This window comes from Oncorhynchus keta, chromosome 27 (assembly GCF_023373465.1).
Source record: "Oncorhynchus keta strain PuntledgeMale-10-30-2019 chromosome 27, Oket_V2, whole genome shotgun sequence".
NCBI classification, from domain to species: domain Eukaryota; kingdom Metazoa; phylum Chordata; class Actinopteri; order Salmoniformes; family Salmonidae; genus Oncorhynchus; species Oncorhynchus keta.
This window is the reverse complement of record NC_068447.1, coordinates 45,739,797-45,760,679: the sequence shown is the minus strand read 5'-3', so window position 1 is coordinate 45,760,679 and position 20,883 is coordinate 45,739,797. Positions and strand designations below refer to the sequence as shown.

Below are 20,883 nucleotides of genomic sequence, written 5' to 3'. Positions count from 1 at the left end.
CAGACCCTCTTGTAGTGTGTGTGTGCGTGCATGCGTCCAGCTGCCTTACACGTCTACCTCCATTCTCAGGGCACCATGACCAGATGAACCAGCAGCACATGATGCCACCCGGGCACTACCAGATGAGGAGGCTGCCCACCAACGACATCCAGGACGACTTTGACTGGGACGCCATCGTTTAGGATCACCCTGAAGAGAGGAAGAAAAGGAGGGATAGACAGAGGGTGTGAGGAGAGGAAATGACCACCTGCCCAGAAAAAAGACATCCTCCAGAAGAGGAATATCAATCCCATGATCTTGGTCTTTTTATACGAGAGTATAGAGTGACTTTGACGACAATCGTACACAGAGGGAAACAAGTCAATGTTTGCCAGTTGACAAGTTGGATGGTCACATGCGAGAGAAAAAAACACTTTTGGAATGGTTTGCATTGTCTCATCTCAATGTTCCGAGTGCCAACAGTTTTACAAGTGTCGGTGAAGTATATATTTTTTTATTCATGCTTCTATTCTCGTTTCTTTCCACTGAAGACTGACAGTGGAAGCTAGGGTTTGATTCACAATAACTTTTTTTCAAGGGACGTCCGCCTGCCACAACTGAAAGGAATAGTGCCATTATACATATGAACAAGAGTAGCCTCAAAGTGATACATTTTTGTTCCATCGCTACACAAACATCTGGCATCTTGCCAGTTAGGCCGGACAGTATTGCAACTACTTGTCCCTCAATGTAGCACCCCTCACCTATCTGACAGGAGTGATCCATGGAATGATACTTTTGCCAATTCCAACAAATAAAGTTAGTTCGAAATTTGATAAGGGAAGACCAGATAAGGATGCTCATTCCAACAAGTGTCTGATCTCTGACTGACTCAAACAATGCCAACTGTATGGAATTGAGCACCATCTTGTGGTTGTAGGCTTATATTGCAGAGGGAATTGACCGTATTTGGTCAGAGGAGAAATCACATTGCACCAGATGTCGGTTCAAATGCTTTTTGAAATCATTCAAATTCTTTGAGCATTTGTTTCAGCCTGCCTTGAGTGCCAGATGGGCGGGGCTTGCACTTTAAGGACGGTTCTATTGGTTCCATCGCAAAAGGCATGCTCAATCAAGCACAGCTGAAGTTTTATATATAATTTCAATCCATGTATGAATTGCACCCTTATATTTTTATTTTTTATCCTTAATGTCTACGTAACTTGCTTTAACTTTCAATGGTTTGATGAACAAAACTCTTCCACTGTAGCGGTTATTTTGTGCTTTGTATGTCACCACTTAACTCTGTGCTCATGAAAACAATTGTGACGCTGGGCCATTGCTATGTATGTATCGCCTGTCAATCCCTTACTGGTGGTGTTATGGTGTCTACAGTTTTATTTATCTCGGTGTCTGTGTGCGTGCATGCGCCTGTGTGAGAGTGTGCAAGTATGTGTTAGCGTTCATCAGGACTGTCCTGTTACTAGCTCCATGGCACGAAGCCCTCCGGGTTCCTGTTTCCTGTTCTTTCAGAATAATGCATAACCCCCATTTCCTTTCTTAGCATTACCAAAACGCCAAAGGTGAAATGGGTATGTGTGTAGTTTAATGTACCTGTTGGCAGGTGCTTCGACAGCTGTAGCGGAAAGGTACACTCAATGTACTAAGTTAAGTGAAATAATGTGGATTTAGGACTTACAATATATAGTAGACTCGTGTGCCAGGTGAACTGGTGAACGAGACTACTATAACGTGACTTTAGAGGGTAGAGAATCGGAATGGACGGGCACACAGATGATTCCAAGGTGCCTAGTCATAGGATGGGAGAGGGTAAGCCGTGTACTGGGTACGGTAGCATCAAGTAGAGAAAATGGTTAGACTGGATGGGCCTAACCTGTCCCTATCTTCTGGGGGGAAAATTTGTAAAAAGAGCTCAGTGAGGGAAAGAGTGTGGTGGACAATGCAGTAGAAACAACGATAAATAAACAGACAAAATGATCGAATGAGCTGCATTTGAACTGTGATACTTACTACTTTCAGTGTCTTGTTCTCTCAGTAACCCTTTAGTATACCTACAGTTCCATAATTGAAATCATATCCATTGAACAATGTAAATCAGTATTTAACTGAATATATACAGGGATGATTATTAAACGGGACCCAAAGTGCTCGTGTCTTTTAAAGAACTCAAATGATAAATGCGGTAAAGAGGCCAATGGAACAGTGCCTCACGTTCAACAAATCTGTTCTAACAAAGTGGATATTCGTCAAATCTGCAACGATGGATTGATTGTAAACAGGCCCACAATGTGGTTACTAAAGTCAGTTTTAGATATATTTGGATGTTTTTACATACCATTTAGAAGTAGTCCCTTTTAGGGTTTAGAAGAAGTGACTGCTAAATGCTAGCTCACGTTTATGAGTGAAATCGGTGGTGTTAGTCGTTTTTTAACTACACTGCTCAAAAAAATAAAGGGAACACTTAAACAACAATGTAACTCCAAGTCATTCACACTTCTGTGAAATCGAACTGTCCACTTAGGAAGCAACACTGATTGACAATAAATTTCACATGCTGTTGTGCAAATGGAATAGACAACAGGTGGAAATTATAAGCATTTAGCAAGACACCCCCAATAAAGGAGTGGTTCTGCAGGTGGGGACCACAGACCACTTCTCAGTTCCTATGCTTCCTGGCTGATGTTTTGGTCACTTTTGAATGCTGGCAGTGCTTTCACTCTAGTGGTAGCATGAGACGGAGTCTACAACCCACACAAGTGGTTCAGGTAGTGCAGCTCATCCATGATGGCACATCAATGCGAGATGTGGCAAGAAGGTTTGCTGTGTCTGTCAGCGTAGTGTCCAGAGCATGGTGGCACTACCAGGAGACAGGCAGTTACATCAGGAGACGTGGAGGAGGCCGTAGGAGGGCAACAACCCAGCTGCAGGACCGCTACCTCCGCCTTTGTGCAAGGAGGAGCACTGCTAGAGCCCTGCAAAATGACCGCCAGCAGGTCACAAATGTGCATGTGTCTGCTCAAACGGTCAGAAACAGACTCCATGAGGGTGGTAAATGAGGGCCCGACGTCCACATGTGGGGGTTGTGCTTACAGCCCAACACCGTGCAGGAAGTTTGGCATTTGCCAGAGGACACCAAGTTTGGCAAATTCACCACTGGCGCCCTGTGCTCTTCACAGATGAAAGCAGGTTCACACTGAGCACATGTGACAGTCTGGAGACGCCGTGGAGAACGTTCTGCTGCCTGCAACAGCCTCCAGCATGACCGGTTTGGCGGTGGGTGAGTCATGGTGTGGGGTGGCATTTCTTTGGGGGGCCGCACAGCCCTCCATGTGCTCACCAGAGGTAGCCTGATTGCCATTAGGTACCGAGATGAGATCCTCAGACCCCTTGTGAGACCATATGCTGGTGCGGTTGGCCCTAGGTTCCTCCTAATGCAAGACCATGCTAGACCTCATGTGGCTGGAGTGTGTCAGCAGTTCCTGCAAGAGGAAGGCATTGATGCTATGGACTGGCCCACCCGTTCCCCAGACCTGAATCCAATTGAGCACATCTGGGACATCATTTCTCGCTCCAACCACCAACAGTTGCACCACAGACTGTCCAGGAGTTGGCGGATGCTTTAGTCCAGGTCTGGGAGGAGATCCCTCAGGAGACCATCCGCCACCTCATCAGGAGCATGCCCAGGCGTTGTAGGGAGGTCCTACAGGCACGTGGAGGTCACACACACTACTGAGTCTCATTTTGACTTGTTTTAAGGACATCAAAGTTGGATCAGCCTGTAGTCTGGTTTTCCACTTTCATTTTTAGTGTGACTCCATTGATAATTTGTGATTTTGTTGTCAGCACACAACTTTATAAAGAAAATATTTAATAAGAATATTTCATTCATTCAGATCTAGGATGTGTTATTTTAGTGTTCCCTTTATTTTTCTGAGCAGTGTATAATGCATAATGCATTTGACTGGTGACGATGAATGGACATGTATTGGGCTTGACATCCATACAAGCATTGTACTCCAATTTTTACCTCGACATAGGCCATTGTTTACATGTGTATTTCACACTTAAGTGTAGTATCATTTTGCTGGGGGGTAATGATGAGATTCGGGAATGTTCGCCATATGTTTACATGGCATTTCCATTGACCTCTTTACCGCATCTATGGTCAAGATTTCTGATTCCTGATTTCTGTCACATGCTGGTTTTTGATGACGAGCAGAAACAATATATTGTGTCATTGTGCTGACTTGACTGTATGTCATTTAAAATCATCAGTGAATGATGACTCATGAATGAAACAAATGGAGGGAGGGGTAGTATTTTGTTCTTTCAAGAGAGAAACCTTGTGTGTATATATAAATGTGATCAAATGCATTGGCTTTTTGTGACACTCTTCCTTGTACTGTGTCTTAGTTAAATGTTTATTAAAATGGTATTGATCAATTTTACTTCAATTTTGTTGTCTTTTTGGGCCATTTTTTTTCTCTCCCCTTTTTCTCCCCAATTCCGTGGTATCCAGTTGGTAGTTAGTCTTGTCCCATCGCTGAAACTCCCGTATGGACTCGGGAGAGGCGAAGATCGACAGCCGTGCGTCCTCCTTGACACAACCCAGCCAAGCCGCACTACTCCTTGACACAACGCCTGCTTAACCCAGAAGCCAGCCACACAAATGTGTCGGAGGAAACGCCGTACACCTGGAACCGTGTCAGCGCGAATTCCTCCCGGCCCACCACAGGAGTCGCTAGTGCGCGATGGGACAAGAACATCCCTGCCGGCCAAACCCTCCCCTAACCTGGACAATGCTGGGCCAAGTGTGCGCCGCCCCATGGGTCTCCCTGTCACGGCCGGCTGCGACAGAGCCTGGAACCAGGATCTCTAGTGGCACAGCTAGCACTGCGATGCAGTGCCTTACACCACCGCTCCACTCGGGAGTCATAGGAATGATTCTTGCTCACAAGAAATTCTCCAATACAGTCCATTCAGAAAGTATTCAGACCCTTTTGACTTTTTCCACATCTTGTTACATTACAGCCTTATTCTACAATTGTATGTAATCAATCTACACACAATACCCAATAATGAGGTCGAAGGAATTGCGTGTAGAGCTCCGAGACAGGATTGTGTCGAGGCACAGATCTGGGGAAGGGTATCCAAGAACACAGTGGTGTCCATCATTCTTAAATGAAAGAAGTTTGGAACCACCAAGACTCATCCTACAGCTGGCCGCCTGGCCAAACTGCGCAATCGGGGGAGCAGGGCCTTGGTCAGGAAGGTGACCAAGATCCCGATGGTCACTCTGACAGAGCTCCAGAGTTCTTCTGTGGCGATGGGAGAACCTTTCAGAAGGACAACCATCTCTGCAGCACTCCACCAATCAGGCCTTTATGTTAGTGGCCAGACGGACGCCACTCCTCAGTAAAAAGGCACATGACCGCCCGCTTGGAGTTTCCCGAAAGGCACATAACTCTGACCATGATAAACAAGATTATCTGGTCTGATGAAACTAAGATTGAACTCTTTGGCCTGAATGTGCAAACCTGTCAAGGCAAAGGGTGGCTACTTTGAAGAACCTCAAATATAACATATTTTGATTTAACACTTTTTTGGTTACTACATGATTCCATATGTGTTATTTCATAGTTTTGATATCTTCACCATTATTCTACAATGTAGAATATAATACAAATAAAGAAACTTTGGAATGAGTTTGTGTCAACTTTTGACTGGTACTGTATGTCTTAGCACAGACTGGAATATGTTCTGGGACTCATCCAATGGCATTGAGGAGTATATCACATCAGTCACCGGCTTCATCAATAAGTGCATCGATGACGTTGTCCCCACAGTGACTGTACGTACCCCAACCAAAAGCCATGGATTAGAGGAAACTGCTGCTTTCAAGGAGCAGGACTCTAACCCAGGCACTTATAAGAAATCACACTATGCCCTCGGACAAACCATCAAACTGGCAAATCCTAAATACAGAACTAAGATTGAATCCTACTACACCAGCTCTGATGCTCGTCGAATGTGGCAGGGCTTGCAAACTATTATGGACTACAAAGGAAGCCCAGCTGTGAGCTGCCCAGCGACACAAGCCTACCAGCTGAGCAAAACCACTTCTATGCGCGCTTCGAGGCAAGCAACTCTGACGCATACATGAGCGCGCCAGCTGTGTGATCACGTTCTCCGTAGCCAATGTGAGTAAGACCTTTTAAACAAGTCAACATTCACAAGGCCGCAGGGCCAGATAGATTACCAGGACATGTACTCTGAGCATGCGCTGACCAGCTGACAAGTGTCTTCACTGACATTTGAATGGCTGGTCAACCAACTCCAATTTGCATACCGTCCCAATCGATCCACAAATGACGCAGTCTCTTGCACTCAACACTGCCCTTTCCCACCTGGACAAAAGGAACACCTACGTGAGAATGCTGTTCATCACCCTGGGAGTAAACACCTCCCTCTGCAACTGAATCCTGGACTTCCTGACCACCCCCAGGTGGTAAGGATAGGCAACAACATCTGCCACATATCCTCAACATGGGGGCCCCTCAGGGCTACAGGCTTGGTCCCCTCCTGCACTACCTGTTCACCCATGACTGCGTAGCCAAACATGACTCCAACACCAAGTTTGCTGACGACACAACGTTGAGAGAGCCTATAGGGAGGTGGTCAGAGAACTGGCAGTGTGGTGCCAGGATAAAAAAAACCTCCCTCAACCTCCCTCAATCAAGACAAAAGAGATGATTGTGGACTACAGGAAAAAAGGTCAGAGCACGCCCCCATCCTCATCGACGGGGCTGTAGTGGATCAGGTTGAGAGCTTCAAGTTCCTTGGTGTCCACGTCACCAAACTATCATGGTCCAAACACACCAAGACAGTTGTGAAAAGGGCATGGCAACACCTATTCCCCCTCAAGAGACTGAAAAGATGTGGCATGGGTCCTCAGATCCTCAGTTGGACAGCTGCGCACCACCGCCTGGTATATCACTGGTGCCAAGCTTCCTGCCATCCAGGACCTATGCCAGGCGATGTCATAGATAGGCCCTAATAAATTGCCAAAGACTCCAGCCACCCAGTTCTGCAAGCGGTACCGGAGCGCCAAGTCTTCGTCCAAAAGGCTTCTTAACCGCTTCTACCCCCAAAACCATAAGGCTGCTTTACAGCTAATCAAATGGCTACCAGGACTATTTTTTACACTGCTGCTACTCGCTATTTATTATCTATGCATAGACACTTCACCCCTAGCTACATGTACACTACCATTCAAAACTTGTAGGACACCTACTCATTCAAGGGTTTTGCTTTATTTTTGCTATTTTCTACATGGTAGAATATTAGTAAAGACGTCAAAACTATAAAATAGCACATATGGAATCATGTAGTAACCAAAAGTGTTACACAAATCAAAATATATTTCATATTTGAGATTCTACAAATACCCACCCTTTGCCTTGCTGACAGCTTTGCACACTCTTGGCATTCTCTCAACCAGCTTCACCTGGAATTATTTTCCAACAGTCTTTCTTCACTCTGCAGTCCGACTAATCCCAAACCATCTCAATTTAGTTGAGTTCGGGTGATTGTGGAGGCCAGGTCATCTGATGCAGAACTCTAATTTTTAATTTTTATTTAACTAGGCAAGTCAGTTAAGAACAAATTCATATTTTCAATGATGGCCTAGGAACAGTGGGTTAACTGGCTGTTCAGGGACAGAATGACAGATTTGTACCTTGTCAGCTCGGGGATTTGATTTGAAACCTTTCGGCCCCAATCACTCTCCTTGGTAAAATAGCCCTCACACAGCCTGGAGGGGTGTTGGGTGTTGGGTCATTGTCCTGTTGAAAAACAAATGATAGTCCCACTAAGCGCATTCCAGGTGGGATGACGTTTCGCTGCAGAATGCTTTGGTAGCCATGCTGGTTAAGTGTGCCTTGAATTCTAAATAAATCAGACAGTGTCACCAGCAAAGCACCCCCACACCATAACACCTCTTCCATGCTTTACGGTGGGAAATGCACATGTGGAGTGATTACGTTCACCCACACCAGATCTTACAAAGACAGAGGTTGGAACCAAAAATCTCACGTTTGGACTCCAGATCAAAGGACACACTTCCACTGGTCTAATGCCCATTGCTCGTGTTTCTTGGCCCAAGCAAGTCTCTTCTTATTGGTGTCCTTTAGTAGTGGTTTCTTTGCAGGAATTTGACCACGAAGGCCTGATTCAGTGTCTCTGAACAGTTGATGTTGACATGTCTGTTACCAGACTCAAATAAATGCTTGAGAGTTCAAGTAAGTCTAAAGAACTTATCATTTGCAGCAGAGGTAACTCTGGGTCTTCCATTCCTGTGGCGGTCCTCATGAGAGAATGTTTCATCATATCGCTTGATGGTTTTTGTGATTGCACTTAAAGAAACATTCTTGCCATAATATGGACTTGGTCTTTTACCAAATAGGGCTATCTTCTGTATACCCCCCTACCTTGTCACAACATAACTGATGGCTCAAACACATTAAGAAGGAAAGAAATTACACAATTTAACTTTTAAGAAGGCACACCTGTTAATTGAAATGCATTCCAGGAGACTACCTCATGAAGCTGGTTGAGAGAATGCCAAGAGTGTGCAAAGCTGTCATCCAAGGCAAAGGGTGGCTATTTGAAGAATCTCAAATAAACAAATCCAAATATATTTTATATAACACCTTTTTTGTTTACATGATTCCATATGTTATTTCAGTTTTGATGTCTCCACTATTAATCTACAATGTTGAAAATGGTCAAAAATAAAAACCCTTGAATGAGTAGGCGTTCTAAAACTTTGACCGGTAGTGTACATATTACCTCGATTAACCTGTACCCCCTGTATATAGCGTTATGTTATTGTTGCTCTCTTATTTAGTACATATTTTCTTAACTCTTATTTTTCTGCATTGTTGGTTAAGGGCTTTGCAAGTAAGCATTTCACTTTAAAGGTCTACTATACCTGTTGTATTTGCTGCATGTGACAAATAAAATTTGATTTGATTATTTATTTCCTACATTTTTACACACCATGCTGCTTTTTCCTCCAACAGATGTCACCAGTGTGCAAAGCTGGAGCATGTTTGCACTTTCGTCAACTCTTTGGACCACCATGACCGCATGTGTTAGTCACATAGTGTTCCAACTGCATTTACTGTGGAGGCCACTCTGTCAACAATGCCTGTATGTTAACCTAAACCATTTAGTGAAACCACAAGATACATCCATTAAAACAGTAGTGTAATGCCTACAGAATTCTCTATAGAACTAATGGGCACTCCTTTTAGTCAAATGTATTTATGTATATTGGGGAAAACTCACCACTAGCTGAATCTAAAATCACAATCTGATTAAGTACATGGTCATTTATTTCCTGGTGTAATTTGATCCAATTGGATTGCTTGCATATCATTAAATGTTGAATTCAAACAAACAAAAACATTTAGAAATGTTTTTCTCCACTCACTGTAAAGGTTTTGTGTTGGTAGGTGTTTGTTTTGAGGGTATATTTGTATGTAACATATTGCTTATGTTTTTGTGGTGTCTACCGTGTGTATAAATATATTGGTGTGTTTATTTATGTACAGTATTTGTGTGTATGCTGCTGGTATTGCAAGGCAGTCAGCAGCCTCACAGTGGACTGGAGAGGGGTGGACTACATGAAGATTGGGGCTCACTCAGGACTGGCCTGTTCAAGTAGGGAGGCAGGACCAGGGCTGAGACCACCTTACACTGCTCAGCCCCCCGCCCCCCACCCACCCATCACACCCCCCACCAGCACCCCTCCTCCACTCGACACACTCACACTCTCTCTCCCTTGCCCTGTGCCTGTCTCTCTCCATTCTACCAAGCAGCCAGCCAGACCTCCTCTCTCTTCTTCTGCCCTGTCGACATCCCTCGCCTTTCCACGCCTTTCTCCCTCAGCCGTGCCCGTCTGCCCTCGCCGCCTCTGACAGTCCAAGTCTATCTATCTACAACAAGTTCCCTGGGACTTTTTCACAAACTTTTTCCTCAATTACTTTTTTCTTTTTTTTTTGCTACCTCCCTTGAGACTCCAGTGCGGGTTGTGCTGTGTGTGATAGGGGCTAGTGTTGCTCTTCGCCCTCGGGGTCTCTGTACGCTGTTGACCGGAGGAGAAGACTACTTGTCACCATGATCAAAGTCCAGCTGCTGCTCTTGCTGGGCCTGGCCGGCCCCTTCTGTGCCGTCGCACACGCAAGTAAGTCAACATCCAGGGCTCGAGCCCTCCTAGCACACCGTGTCCTCTCTGTCCGGTCACTCTGCTCGGCTCTCACACTTACTCGCACACACCACACCTCTCTTCCCATACTCACACACCCTTTGTCTGTTTGGCTTGTATCCGGGAGCGTCCTGAATTTGAATCTCGGGGCTGCTCCTTGTCCTTAGGTCAAAAGTTCCACTCTCAAGGAAGACTTACACATGTTCTCTTTGGTTTGTTTGATGCTGGTTTTTATTTTATTCTTCACAGTAGTTCTTTGTCATTTAACATTTGCTCAGCTATGGTATAGGACTCATGTATTCTCCTCTCGGTTGAAGTTCATTTAGCAGTGAATTTATTTTGCTCATCCTGGATGGAAAAAGACCAGCCTTGGCTGAGAGTGTTAATGTAATACAGAGGGCCGACTGGGAGGATCGTCTGTCGATTCTATTCCCCCTCCTCAAGCCTCGCTGAGGAGGAAAAGTTTGATTTGGAGACTAGGGGGAATGTGATGTAATGGTGCTAGGTCTTGTGCCTCGTGCACATGAGTTCTTGGCTGCCGGCAGGGAGTGAAAGGAATATCCTTTGGAAGGCTCCCAAATAGTGCTCTGTCTGACTCGCCAAATATACACACTGTACACGTTTATCGGAAAGCTTACACCTCTCCATCGCTCTCCCTTTCCCACTCTCCCTCGCCAATCCTGGGTTCCAAAGACCTTCCCCATGGTGTGGGAGGGAAGGAGAGGAGGGGGCAGAGACTGAGTGCAGCAGGGCAGGGCCGGTTTGCGTGTGGGTATTAATAGAGGGTGGCTCTATATTTTAAGACTGTCATATGGATGGGACCGGGAGAGCGAACACGTGAGGGCTGCTGCTGCCCCACCCCTACCACATGTTGTTAGACTGCCAGGACCCACCGCCCCCTCCACATTTACCCATCTTTGGCAGGGTATCAAGCTTTACAGGCCCCCTTCACCCCTCATTCCGGCCGCCCCCTGATTCTATTCCCCCTACTCCCGGTTGATAAGTCTAGGGGCGGAGGAAGTTGGTGGGATTTATTTTTAAACGGCAACCTTTACCGTCCAGACGTGCCTCTTACAAACAGGCCTTCATTGGAAAGAGTGTTAACTCCTCAAGCTTCTCCTCTCTGCTCCATGCCCTGACAAAAATAAACAAATATAACAACTTGCACACGCTCCGAACAAAGCCTGTTGATTCTTGACTCCTCTACAGTCCTCGCCGACGCCCCTCCCAGCTCATAATGAGCTTTGTCTGAGCCACTCGCCTTTTTAAAAGACTCCATCCAGCACATCTGGCTGCAGACACGGGTCAATGCTCACTGTCCGTGCCGGCTTGTAAAGTGACTCAAGTGTGTGCTCATTCGCCAAGGCGAGGCGTACGATGTGAAATCCACTCAGGGATCAACATCCGACGAGCTTCTCCTTCACGTCTCTATGGATTAGAATGACCTTCTTTTTTTTTTTAAATGTGCCATCCAAAATGTAGAGTTGAAAGTTGTAAGCCTACCTCTGTAAAGCAAAATCTGTGTGTTGAGAAAACAAACATATTTGAGTCAGCCCAGGTGGAGGCCATTTTAGCTCACGAACGAGATAGCCCCAGACGTAGTTGTAGGGTTGGTGTGGCAGGCACAGACAGAGAGGGTAATTCAGCCCTGCCATTAGATCAAGGGGGCACTCCCACAACATGGCCGAACCAAGGGTGTGTGTGTCTTCACTGTCAGCATGAACATTTCTAGCACCTACGCCACCGTGCCAGACAAGGAGCGAAGAGGAATAATTTGATATATTACTAATGTTCCATGATATTTATTGTGGCTCCCTTTTTTAAGTCCTCTCAATTCATTTTTGCTGTAATGAATAATAGATTGAGTTTCACGGAATATATTTTTCGCTATACACTCAGTTTTAGGTTCACTCATTTAGTACCGGGGTTGGACCCCACTTTGCCTCCAGAACAGCCTGAATTCTAAGTGGCGTGGGTTCTACAAGGTGCGGCATTCAAATGTTGCTCAAGAGACCTAACATGTGCCAGGAAACATTCCCCAAACCATTACACCACTGCCACCAACCTGTACCGCTGACATCAGGCAGGATGGGGCCATGGACTCATCCTGCTTACTCCAAACCCTGACTCTGCCATCAGCATGATGCAACAGGAACCAGGATTTGTCGGACCAATGTTTTTCCACAACTCAATTGTCCAGTGCACCGTTGATCGTACCATGCTCAAAGTCGCTTAGGTCACTTGTTTTGCCCATTGTAACGTTCAATCAAACTGTAACTGAACGCCTGTCTGCCTGCTTAATAAGCCACGGCCACGTGACTCACTGTCTGTAGGAGCGAACATTAGTGAATGGGGTGGTGTATCTAATAAATTGGCCTATTTCTGTGATGAATTGATATTTCACAAGTCTGTTATTGATGATTATTGTTTGCCCAATATATTGTTCAAGTACATTTCATATAGGCCCATCGCGTCGAAGAAGTCTTGCGCCATTGGTTGCCTCAGTGATGTTGTCCAGAAGATAAATGTTTAAGTCCCTGTATCTCCACTCATGGGGAAATAAACGCAGCCTGTATGTGGACACTATTGTGTCTAAGATAAGAGCCAGTTAGCCAGAGTGGAATATTCTATGGGACCTCTCCCACTCAACTCAAAGTGCCAGGCAGCGAGGTGCCGCGCTACATGTTTATGCGTGACTCCTACAGCTAGTGTGGGAGGCTTGGCTGTGCTGCATACTGTGATGAGATGAGCAGATACCTCCCCAGCTAAGGAACAACATTCTTGGGCTCCGGGGCCACAGCAGACACACACTCCCTCACAAGTCTGAGATGGGCCCTTCCTGTCTACAGACAGCTTAGCACAGACTTACACACACACTCTCATATGCACACACAGGGGAGCCTCGGTGGCAGCTGATTGTGATGGTGATGGATGTGTCCTGCTCCCTCCTTCGCTCTCACACTATCTTTCTCTCTCCCCCTCTCTTCTCTCTCACGATGCCATTACTGTCCGACAGGCAGGGTCTCCACCCCATACGGGCCCCACCGCTTCTCCTGGCCCTTTGCTGTATTCTCACTTTTCGCTCTCGCCCCTTTGCCTGCCTGCCTTGTATGCCCCCTTCTCTCCAAAGAGCTTGTTTGAGAAAAATTTGAATGCAGGGCGATTGAGAGACTTAATGCCCAGCGGTGGTTAAGGGAGCTGATGACACACTCAAACTCAAGCATGCACGCACTCATGCATGCACACATCTGCTCTGAGGTCAGGCTATCATGGGACATTAAATCAGAGACAGACTGGGACTAGGCATCATGGGACCCTGTTCACAAAATAGCTAGAGAGCGAATAAACGGAATGGGCTGCCGCTGAGCTCTCCCCTCTAAGTAAAAAAACATACCGTTCCATTTGGGCTTCCCTTCACCCTTTTACACCACTCTCCTCTTGCAGAGCTACAGCATTCCCAAAACCTTTATCAGGACAACTTAATCCACGGGGTGAGGCGGGGCAGAGAGAAGATAGGGGAGAGTGGTAGGGATGGAGAGAGAAGTATGGTGGGAGAGAGATGTCGTGCTCTCTTACTCACTAGCGCATCTGTATTAGCCAACACAGTGGAAAGGAAATAGTACTTAGAGCTAATTGTGAGCACAGCAGACATAATGAAGCAATTGTTAGCGGTCTGGGGGGGGGGGCATGAATACATATAGCGCAAGGCACTTTGTTTGTTTGGAATGTCTGTGATGATAAACGTTGCAGTTTCAAGTGCTTCATGATCCATAGTGGGAGAACAACTGTTTTGTTCTATTTAAACCTGCTCGTTTCTAATGAACGACAGAGCAAATGGGGAACTAAGAATAATGAGAGAGTGAGATCTCTATTGAATGTTATTTAACTCGTAAAGCATTCTCTATTACGAACGGTCTCGAACAATCAGGGAAAAGGACGGAAGAAATGTCGTCAGGTTCTAAGTTTAGACCGATCACTCAGCTTCTTATTTCTGGAGTTGGGAGACGTTTTTGAACTGCACATTCGAAAAGGGCAAAAAGTACTTTCAGGAAAAAGGAGGGATTGCAAAAGGACATGTTGCCAGTTTGCAAGTTAACCATAATTTCAGTCCTTCCCTGAAATTGACTTCTGCTTCTTAATTTCGAAGCTGCGCTGTCCAAGCAAAGCTTTCAGTTGTGGTGTGGAGGGGAATATTTCCAACAGGCACAGATAGGACGGGTTGTAGAGCACAACATTAAGGTCTCACTCAGCTTGTACTTTGCGGTCCAACCCTTTTGATCAAAGAGGCTATTCTTATTACAAGAGGGTTTCATTCAATTATAGGATAGATGATGGTAGATTTCACTTCAAGCATTGACAACAGCATACCACCCTGCATCCCACTGCTGGTTGCCCCTGAAGCTAAGCAGGGTTGGTCCCTGGATGGGACACCAGATGCTGCTGGATGTGGTGTTGAGGGCCAGTAGGAGGCGCTCTTTCCCCTGGTCTAAAAAAATATCCGATGCCCTAGGGCAGTGATTGGGGACATTGCCCTGTTTAGGGTGCCGTCTTTCAGATGGGACATTAAAAGGGTGTCCTGATTCTCTGGTCACTAAAGATCCCATGGCACTTATCGTAGAGACTAGAGGTGTTAACCCCGGTGTCCTGGCTAAATTCCCAATCTGGCCCTCATACCACCGTGGACACCTAATCATCCCCAGCTTCCAATTGGCTCATTCATCCCCCTCTCCCCTGTAACTCTCCCCAGGTCGTTGCTGTAAATGAGAATGTGTTCTCAGTCAACTTAACTGGTAAAATAAGTGTATTTTTAAACAGTCCACTGAACTCAGAGCTTCCTTTACAACTCTTATTGCCATCCAAAAATGGCCTGATGAGGATGTTTTGAAGTTGAGATCCATGTTGGTCTTTGGTCTCTCGTAATATCACGAACAACCAATTTCAACACATCCAAGTCATTTGGATCCCGTTATATTATACACCCAGTTGTGTTTTACCCTGAATTGTCCATTGTTGCCTCCCCCTCTTTCCTCTCTTAGTGACTATGTTTTAATGGTATGGCCTCATATGCTGACTTCCTGCCATCCCCATCCAGGGGCTGTTATGGCGGAGACTCCATGAACAGGAAATGAGGCAGCGGATGAGGCATGCGAGTGCACAAACACGGCCCAAGACAGGATGGAAAGGGGCAAGGTGGATGGGACTGGGGAGGAGGAGGGAGGACCAACATTTGTTTAGTCATGGGTCGTGGCAGCCATGTTCTTACTGCTACTGATGTATCAAGCTATGGGCTGGGAGAGAAATAAAAAAATGTCAAAGAAGAGCTAATATGTCGTTTTTTTCTTTAGAGTTTTCCCACAATGCCCTTGCAATGAGGGACTTTCTAACTTCCCTCTTTCCAGCGAATACATTTCAAAACGATTGTGAAATGACAGTGAATTTTTATGGTCATACTCAAAGTAATTCACCTCAGTTGTCATGTATCCAATCACAAGTGGTAGCCCTTCTCTTCAGCGTGTGTGAATATTGTTAATTTGCCTCTAGCAGTCTCTGACCTCTTTGCTGCCCCTCAGGCACACTGGTGACCCCATTAGAAAGGGTGTCGGATATCCCTGCTGCCACCGATATCCTCGAAGGCGCCACCAATGCCCCCACGGCTGAACCCAAGACTGCGGCCGATGAGGTCGTAACGAAAGCCCCTGCCACCGATAAACCCGTCACTACTCAGGTCGATGAGGCTGCCCCGAATGTGACAGAGGCCGCTCCCACGGAGTCCGAGGCCACTGAGGCTGCCGGGCAGGAGGCGGCCACAACGGAGGCCCCTGCTGTTGCCACCATGGCCCCGGCGAATCCCGAAGCCACGGCAGCTGCAGAGGCTGAGGAGGAGGAGTTGGTGGTGGAGGAGGAGGGTAAGGATAGATGTCAGCTACAGATGTAGAGATCATGAAGCTGAGAAACCCTGTCAATGCTACAGTCTGTAGGTGCTCCCATAGGCGGGAATCAAAGAGGGCAAGGATATGTGTAGAGCTCAAGACAAGATGAAATTGCTCTGCCCCCCAGTCTCTAAATTTCTATCCTTGCCTTTTAGTCGATTGTCTCTCTCTCCATTTCCATAATTTTTTCCCCTTCTCTGTTTCCTTCCTGTTTCACCAAACGGGTTGTTGATTCCCTATCAAGGTCAGTCTGGTTGGGTAACTTGGTCTTTGTGTTCCTTCCACAGAGGGCACTGGCTCTGGACAAGTGGTGGGTATTGTGATTGGCGCATTGGTGGCAGTGATCATTGTCATCGCCGTGGTGATCGCCTTGGTGAGGAGAATGGGCAAATACTCGTAAGTTCCTCCAAGGGATACACCCATTGAACTAGAATTGGTCAATTTATTTATATGAATATATACATACATACACACACACACACTCATGTGCACATGTACACACACTCTGCATGTCCTGTTTGCCTTGTGATCTTAGAGGACCTTGCATGCTGTAGAAGCATGAAGCTACTACTGTATAAAACTATACTCTCATTTTCACAACTTATACATGTACTTTAAAGGGCTAGTTTGGGATTTTGGCAATTAAGCCCATTATCTACTTTCCCAGAGTCAGATGAATAATTTTTTAACCATTTTATTTCCCTCTGCATCCAGTATGAGGGAAGTTAGAGGTAGTTTAGCAAGCCAATGCTAACTAGCTATGTGCAAACACTGAGTCTACGGGATCAGTTAGGATCCGTTCTACTGGATGCAGAGACATAATATTTGCTATCACAGGAGGTTGGTGGCACCTTAATTGGGGAGGATGGGCTCGTGGTAATGGCTGGAGTGGAATGGTATCAAATGCGTAAAAACGTGGCTTCCGTGTGTTTGATGCCATTCCATTTGCGCCATTCCAGCCATTATTATTAGCCGTCCTGCCCTCAGCAGCCTACACTGTTTGCCATCCACGTGTTCATCTGACTCTGGGGAAGTAGATAAAGGGCTTCATTGCCAAAATCCCAAAATACTATAGTGAAGTGGGTGCAATGGGTGTTACGAAGCACATGGTTTAATAGATAAGACAACCTGCATCACTTGTCAACCATAATTGGTCCTCTGAACATAACACATTTGAATCATAGATTCAAATAGAAGTGTCTGTATTTCTTTAAAAAAATATATGTTTTGGCCTCCCGAGTGGCGCAGTGGTCTAAGGCACTGCAGTGCTAGCTGTGCCACTAGAGATTCTGAGTTCCGAGTCCAGGCTGTCGCAGCCAGCCGGTAATTTTTCAAATGTATCTATAGATGTTTTAAATGGGAACAAGAAGTGTCTTCCAATATTGGACACAACAGCTGCTGTACTCCTTACCACACCGCACACCTTTTCCTCTGAAAATATTATGTTTGGGGATGTGCTTGCCTGCTAACGGGGAACAATTGTTTATGACTTAGGGCTGCTGCTAAGAAAAAGGCTGCCACCTACGAGAGCATCTTGGTTGCTGTCATTTTCTCTTTGATTGTTTTCCCAGTTAATCATCTTAACCCCATGACTCTCTGTGGTCCAAAGTCACAGACACAAAACAAATTATGCGTCTCATATTGAACCCTAGTTCCTTTTTTAGGGCCCTGGTCAAAAGTCGTGCTCCATAAAGGAGAATGCCATTTAGGATGCAGCCTTTGTGTCTGTCCATCGCCGATCGACAGGCTGTTGGTTGCTACTGCTCTCTCAGACATCCACTCATGGGCCAATGAGCCATCAGGCATTGTTCATTCAGTGAAACAAAGTGGCTGTATTTGCACTTCAATTTCAGTCAAAGGGCTCATGTATGGACTTAGTGGGTCCATTGACAAATGGTTTCCCAGCTGTTTGGCTTTACATCACTTGTGATTGATTAGGCTGGCTGTCTCAATGGCATAATGGTTCGAAGCGGAGTAGCAACTCAAGGTTGTCATCTTGAATGAATTAGTTATGAGGATAACACACAGATGTTGTTGGTCTGTTTTGAAGCACTTTTTTTATTGTACCAACTTGACCTAAACTGTGTGAACTGAGTACAATGTATTAAATGAATACCATTATGTCAAGTATGTTTCTCCTTTAAACCATTCAAAACTAACTATATCCTTATACTTCCCGAATGGCTGTAGTGCCCATAACTAAGATAGCATGCAGTATATGAGTGACTGGAATTAATTCAGTTACAATCACCCATGTTTTTATTTCCTTATTTTGGGGTCATCCCCCCCTCTACGAATTATCACATTTCATGAAACATTTACTAAAAGTAAATGTTCTCCATGTGCTGTGGTATCGTTAAAATCATAAACCAAGCAGCTTTTTAGATCTCATTTATCCAAACCATTTTTTCAATCATCTGAAATGTATGAGCCGTGAGCAGATTTTGTTGTGTGTTTTACTCTTTCTCCTTCTCTTCATCCCTCAGCCCCTGAGGAGAAAGGCTGCAAGACAGGAAGTCCCAAAAAAGTTCTGGCAATTCTGAACTGCTGAACTACGTAATTTCCTGTCATTAAACAAGCATGCTACCAGCACGAACCTAACCAAGATCTTGTACTGTTGCCAAAAGGAGGGGGAGGTGTGGGGGGGGAGAAGAATGTTTCTCCCCCAACCCCCAGACAGAGCCATTGATATCAATGGTCCTGCCCAACCACACAACAACCCTCCACGCTAATATCCAAACAGGGGTGACCCCCCCCACTGACATCCACAGTGACCCACAGGATGTCAGTGAATTTCAGGATTTTATCACATGTGTTTGTAAAAAGAAAGGAAGCAAGGGATTATTTAACTTGTGGTAGAAAACGCTGTCTCTTATGCAGTGGTGTGTACATTAATTCCAATTTGCATTTGAGTTGAAGACGACCTAGAAACACGACACAAAAGAAACAGAAAATTCAAATAAAAAGTTTAATACAGAGGGGGGGAAAAGGCGGAAGAGAATGTGGTGATTTTAATAGGGTGTATATACCATGCAAAGGGACTACAGTTATTACTTGATTATATGTTGCGGTTGCTCACTATAGCATTCAGTTAATGGAACATTGGAAAGCAGCCAAAAACATCCACATAGTATTTTCTCACCTTAACACCTAGCCAATGAGTCCCTACCTACCAAAATGTTCAACAACTATATGAAGCACTGTATGCAGAAGTTGTCTCGACATTGTGCTCATGTTCTGAGGGTTAGCGAGGGGCTAATGAAAAGACGCCTCATTTGCAAGTGTAACGTGACATTCTGCCAGCTTTAACACTGACATAAAAACCTAATACAGATCTGTGAGATTTTCCAGAAGGGTTTGTGCCACTGTCTCTGGTAATTCCCTGGATAGTTTGGAGATTTTACTTTTAAAGTGCATTAATGTGAATGGACTGTACTTTTAACTGTCACCCATTCCAATAGGACAGCGTTGACCGACTTCAGGTTCTCACAAAATCATGTGTTCCGTATACAGGTAGAAGTCATCAGCCCCCATTCTGCTAGCATTGTCTTTTACAATGTATTCACTGTACTTCTGCTTACTTTAGTTTGGATGGAGTATACCAAGCAAGCACACATAATCTTTAAATACAGGTTCCCCCCTGAATGCATGCAAAGGATGTTTTGACTTTCATGGTTGCACCCAGTTTTAGGCACATTTTCTTCATAATCGTTAGTGGACATTAATGGGTGTAAAAATGATTCAGTCTCAGCTTAGCTCCGCTTGCTTTCAGAACTCTGTTAATAAGTGCACTGAATGAGGGATGACAATTGTTTAATGGATCCGCTTTAGACACTGCAATCGTTTGCAACGATGTTTGTTTCTGCTTTTGCTCCATATTATCAAATCTAGGTCTTTCATTTTGTCAGATTTTTGTTGTCCTTTTATTTAATTGCAAGTGTTTTTGTTCATACTGTTTCAATAAACAAGTGAAAACACTCCAAATATACACTGGCTTGAGACGTGTTTCTATTTGTGTCTGTTGGTAGAATTCAGACGTTGTATTGTCTTTGTTGCTCATCAAATCACGTTTTCATGACACTGCCTAAAGTCAGATTCCCTAAGTAATTTTCCCAAAAATCTCAAGCCAAACAAGGGGTGCTGACACAGGAAGCAATTCATTATCTCATGACACTGCTTTTAACACAACTGTTTCCCCACAATCTTTAGTGTAAAATTAGCACACACCACTACCCAGCATGCACTGGGGTAGAAGTCAGTGGCGAAAGCTGATTGCTCCAGTCAGGTAATGCACAAAATTTCAACATCCCTCCACTGAAACACTACAAACTATGGACAAATGCGGTACTGTATGGACTGGTGAGTCCGTTAGCTCTCTCCGGCTGGGGTGTTTCTCTGACAGCTACGTGAGTCTTTTTATGTTGTGGAGTTTTTCGTACGGCACTGTTAACCTGGGGCAGCTCTCCAACAGTGAGCTGTGAGGCACACAGAGCTGGCCTGTGTCTTGCTCTCTCCTCCATGTGGTTTTAGGCAGCGTCCCAAAACCCACTGCCCTAGTCGCCCCCAATCTGCCAGCTTCATCCCCCTTTAGCTCTGCTCTCTCCCTCCACACAGGGAACAATGGAGTCTTTTGAGAGGGAGAAGATGGAGAGGCAATGGGCCGTTGTGACGCTTACCCAGCTC

At 45.3% G+C, this 20,883-nt stretch overlaps 2 protein-coding genes across 3 annotated transcripts in view; both read left to right on the top strand.

Moving 5' to 3' along the window:
* LOC118360197 (forkhead box protein J3-like) overlaps positions 1-4,448 on the top strand; it is a 97,997-nt gene extending 93,549 nt beyond the window's left edge. For both annotated transcript variants that reach the window (XM_035739443.2, XM_035739441.2), the window contains one exon: positions 70-4,448. In XM_035739443.2, the coding sequence (XP_035595336.1) occupies positions 70-182 (113 nt within the window). In that variant the 3' untranslated portion in view covers positions 183-4,448. The remainder of the gene's footprint in view (positions 1-69) is intronic.
* Positions 4,449-9,830: 5,382 nt separating this feature from the next.
* On the top strand, positions 9,831-20,188 carry LOC118360196 (cytochrome c1-like). The gene is made up of 4 exons (XM_035739440.2): positions 9,831-10,249; positions 15,841-16,176; positions 16,488-16,596; positions 18,687-20,188. Exons 1-4 carry the CDS (start codon positions 10,183-10,185, stop codon positions 18,691-18,693), a joined length of 519 nt encoding a protein of 172 aa, XP_035595333.1. The 5' UTR covers positions 9,831-10,182; the 3' UTR covers positions 18,694-20,188.
* Positions 20,189-20,883: the final 695 nt, after the last annotated feature.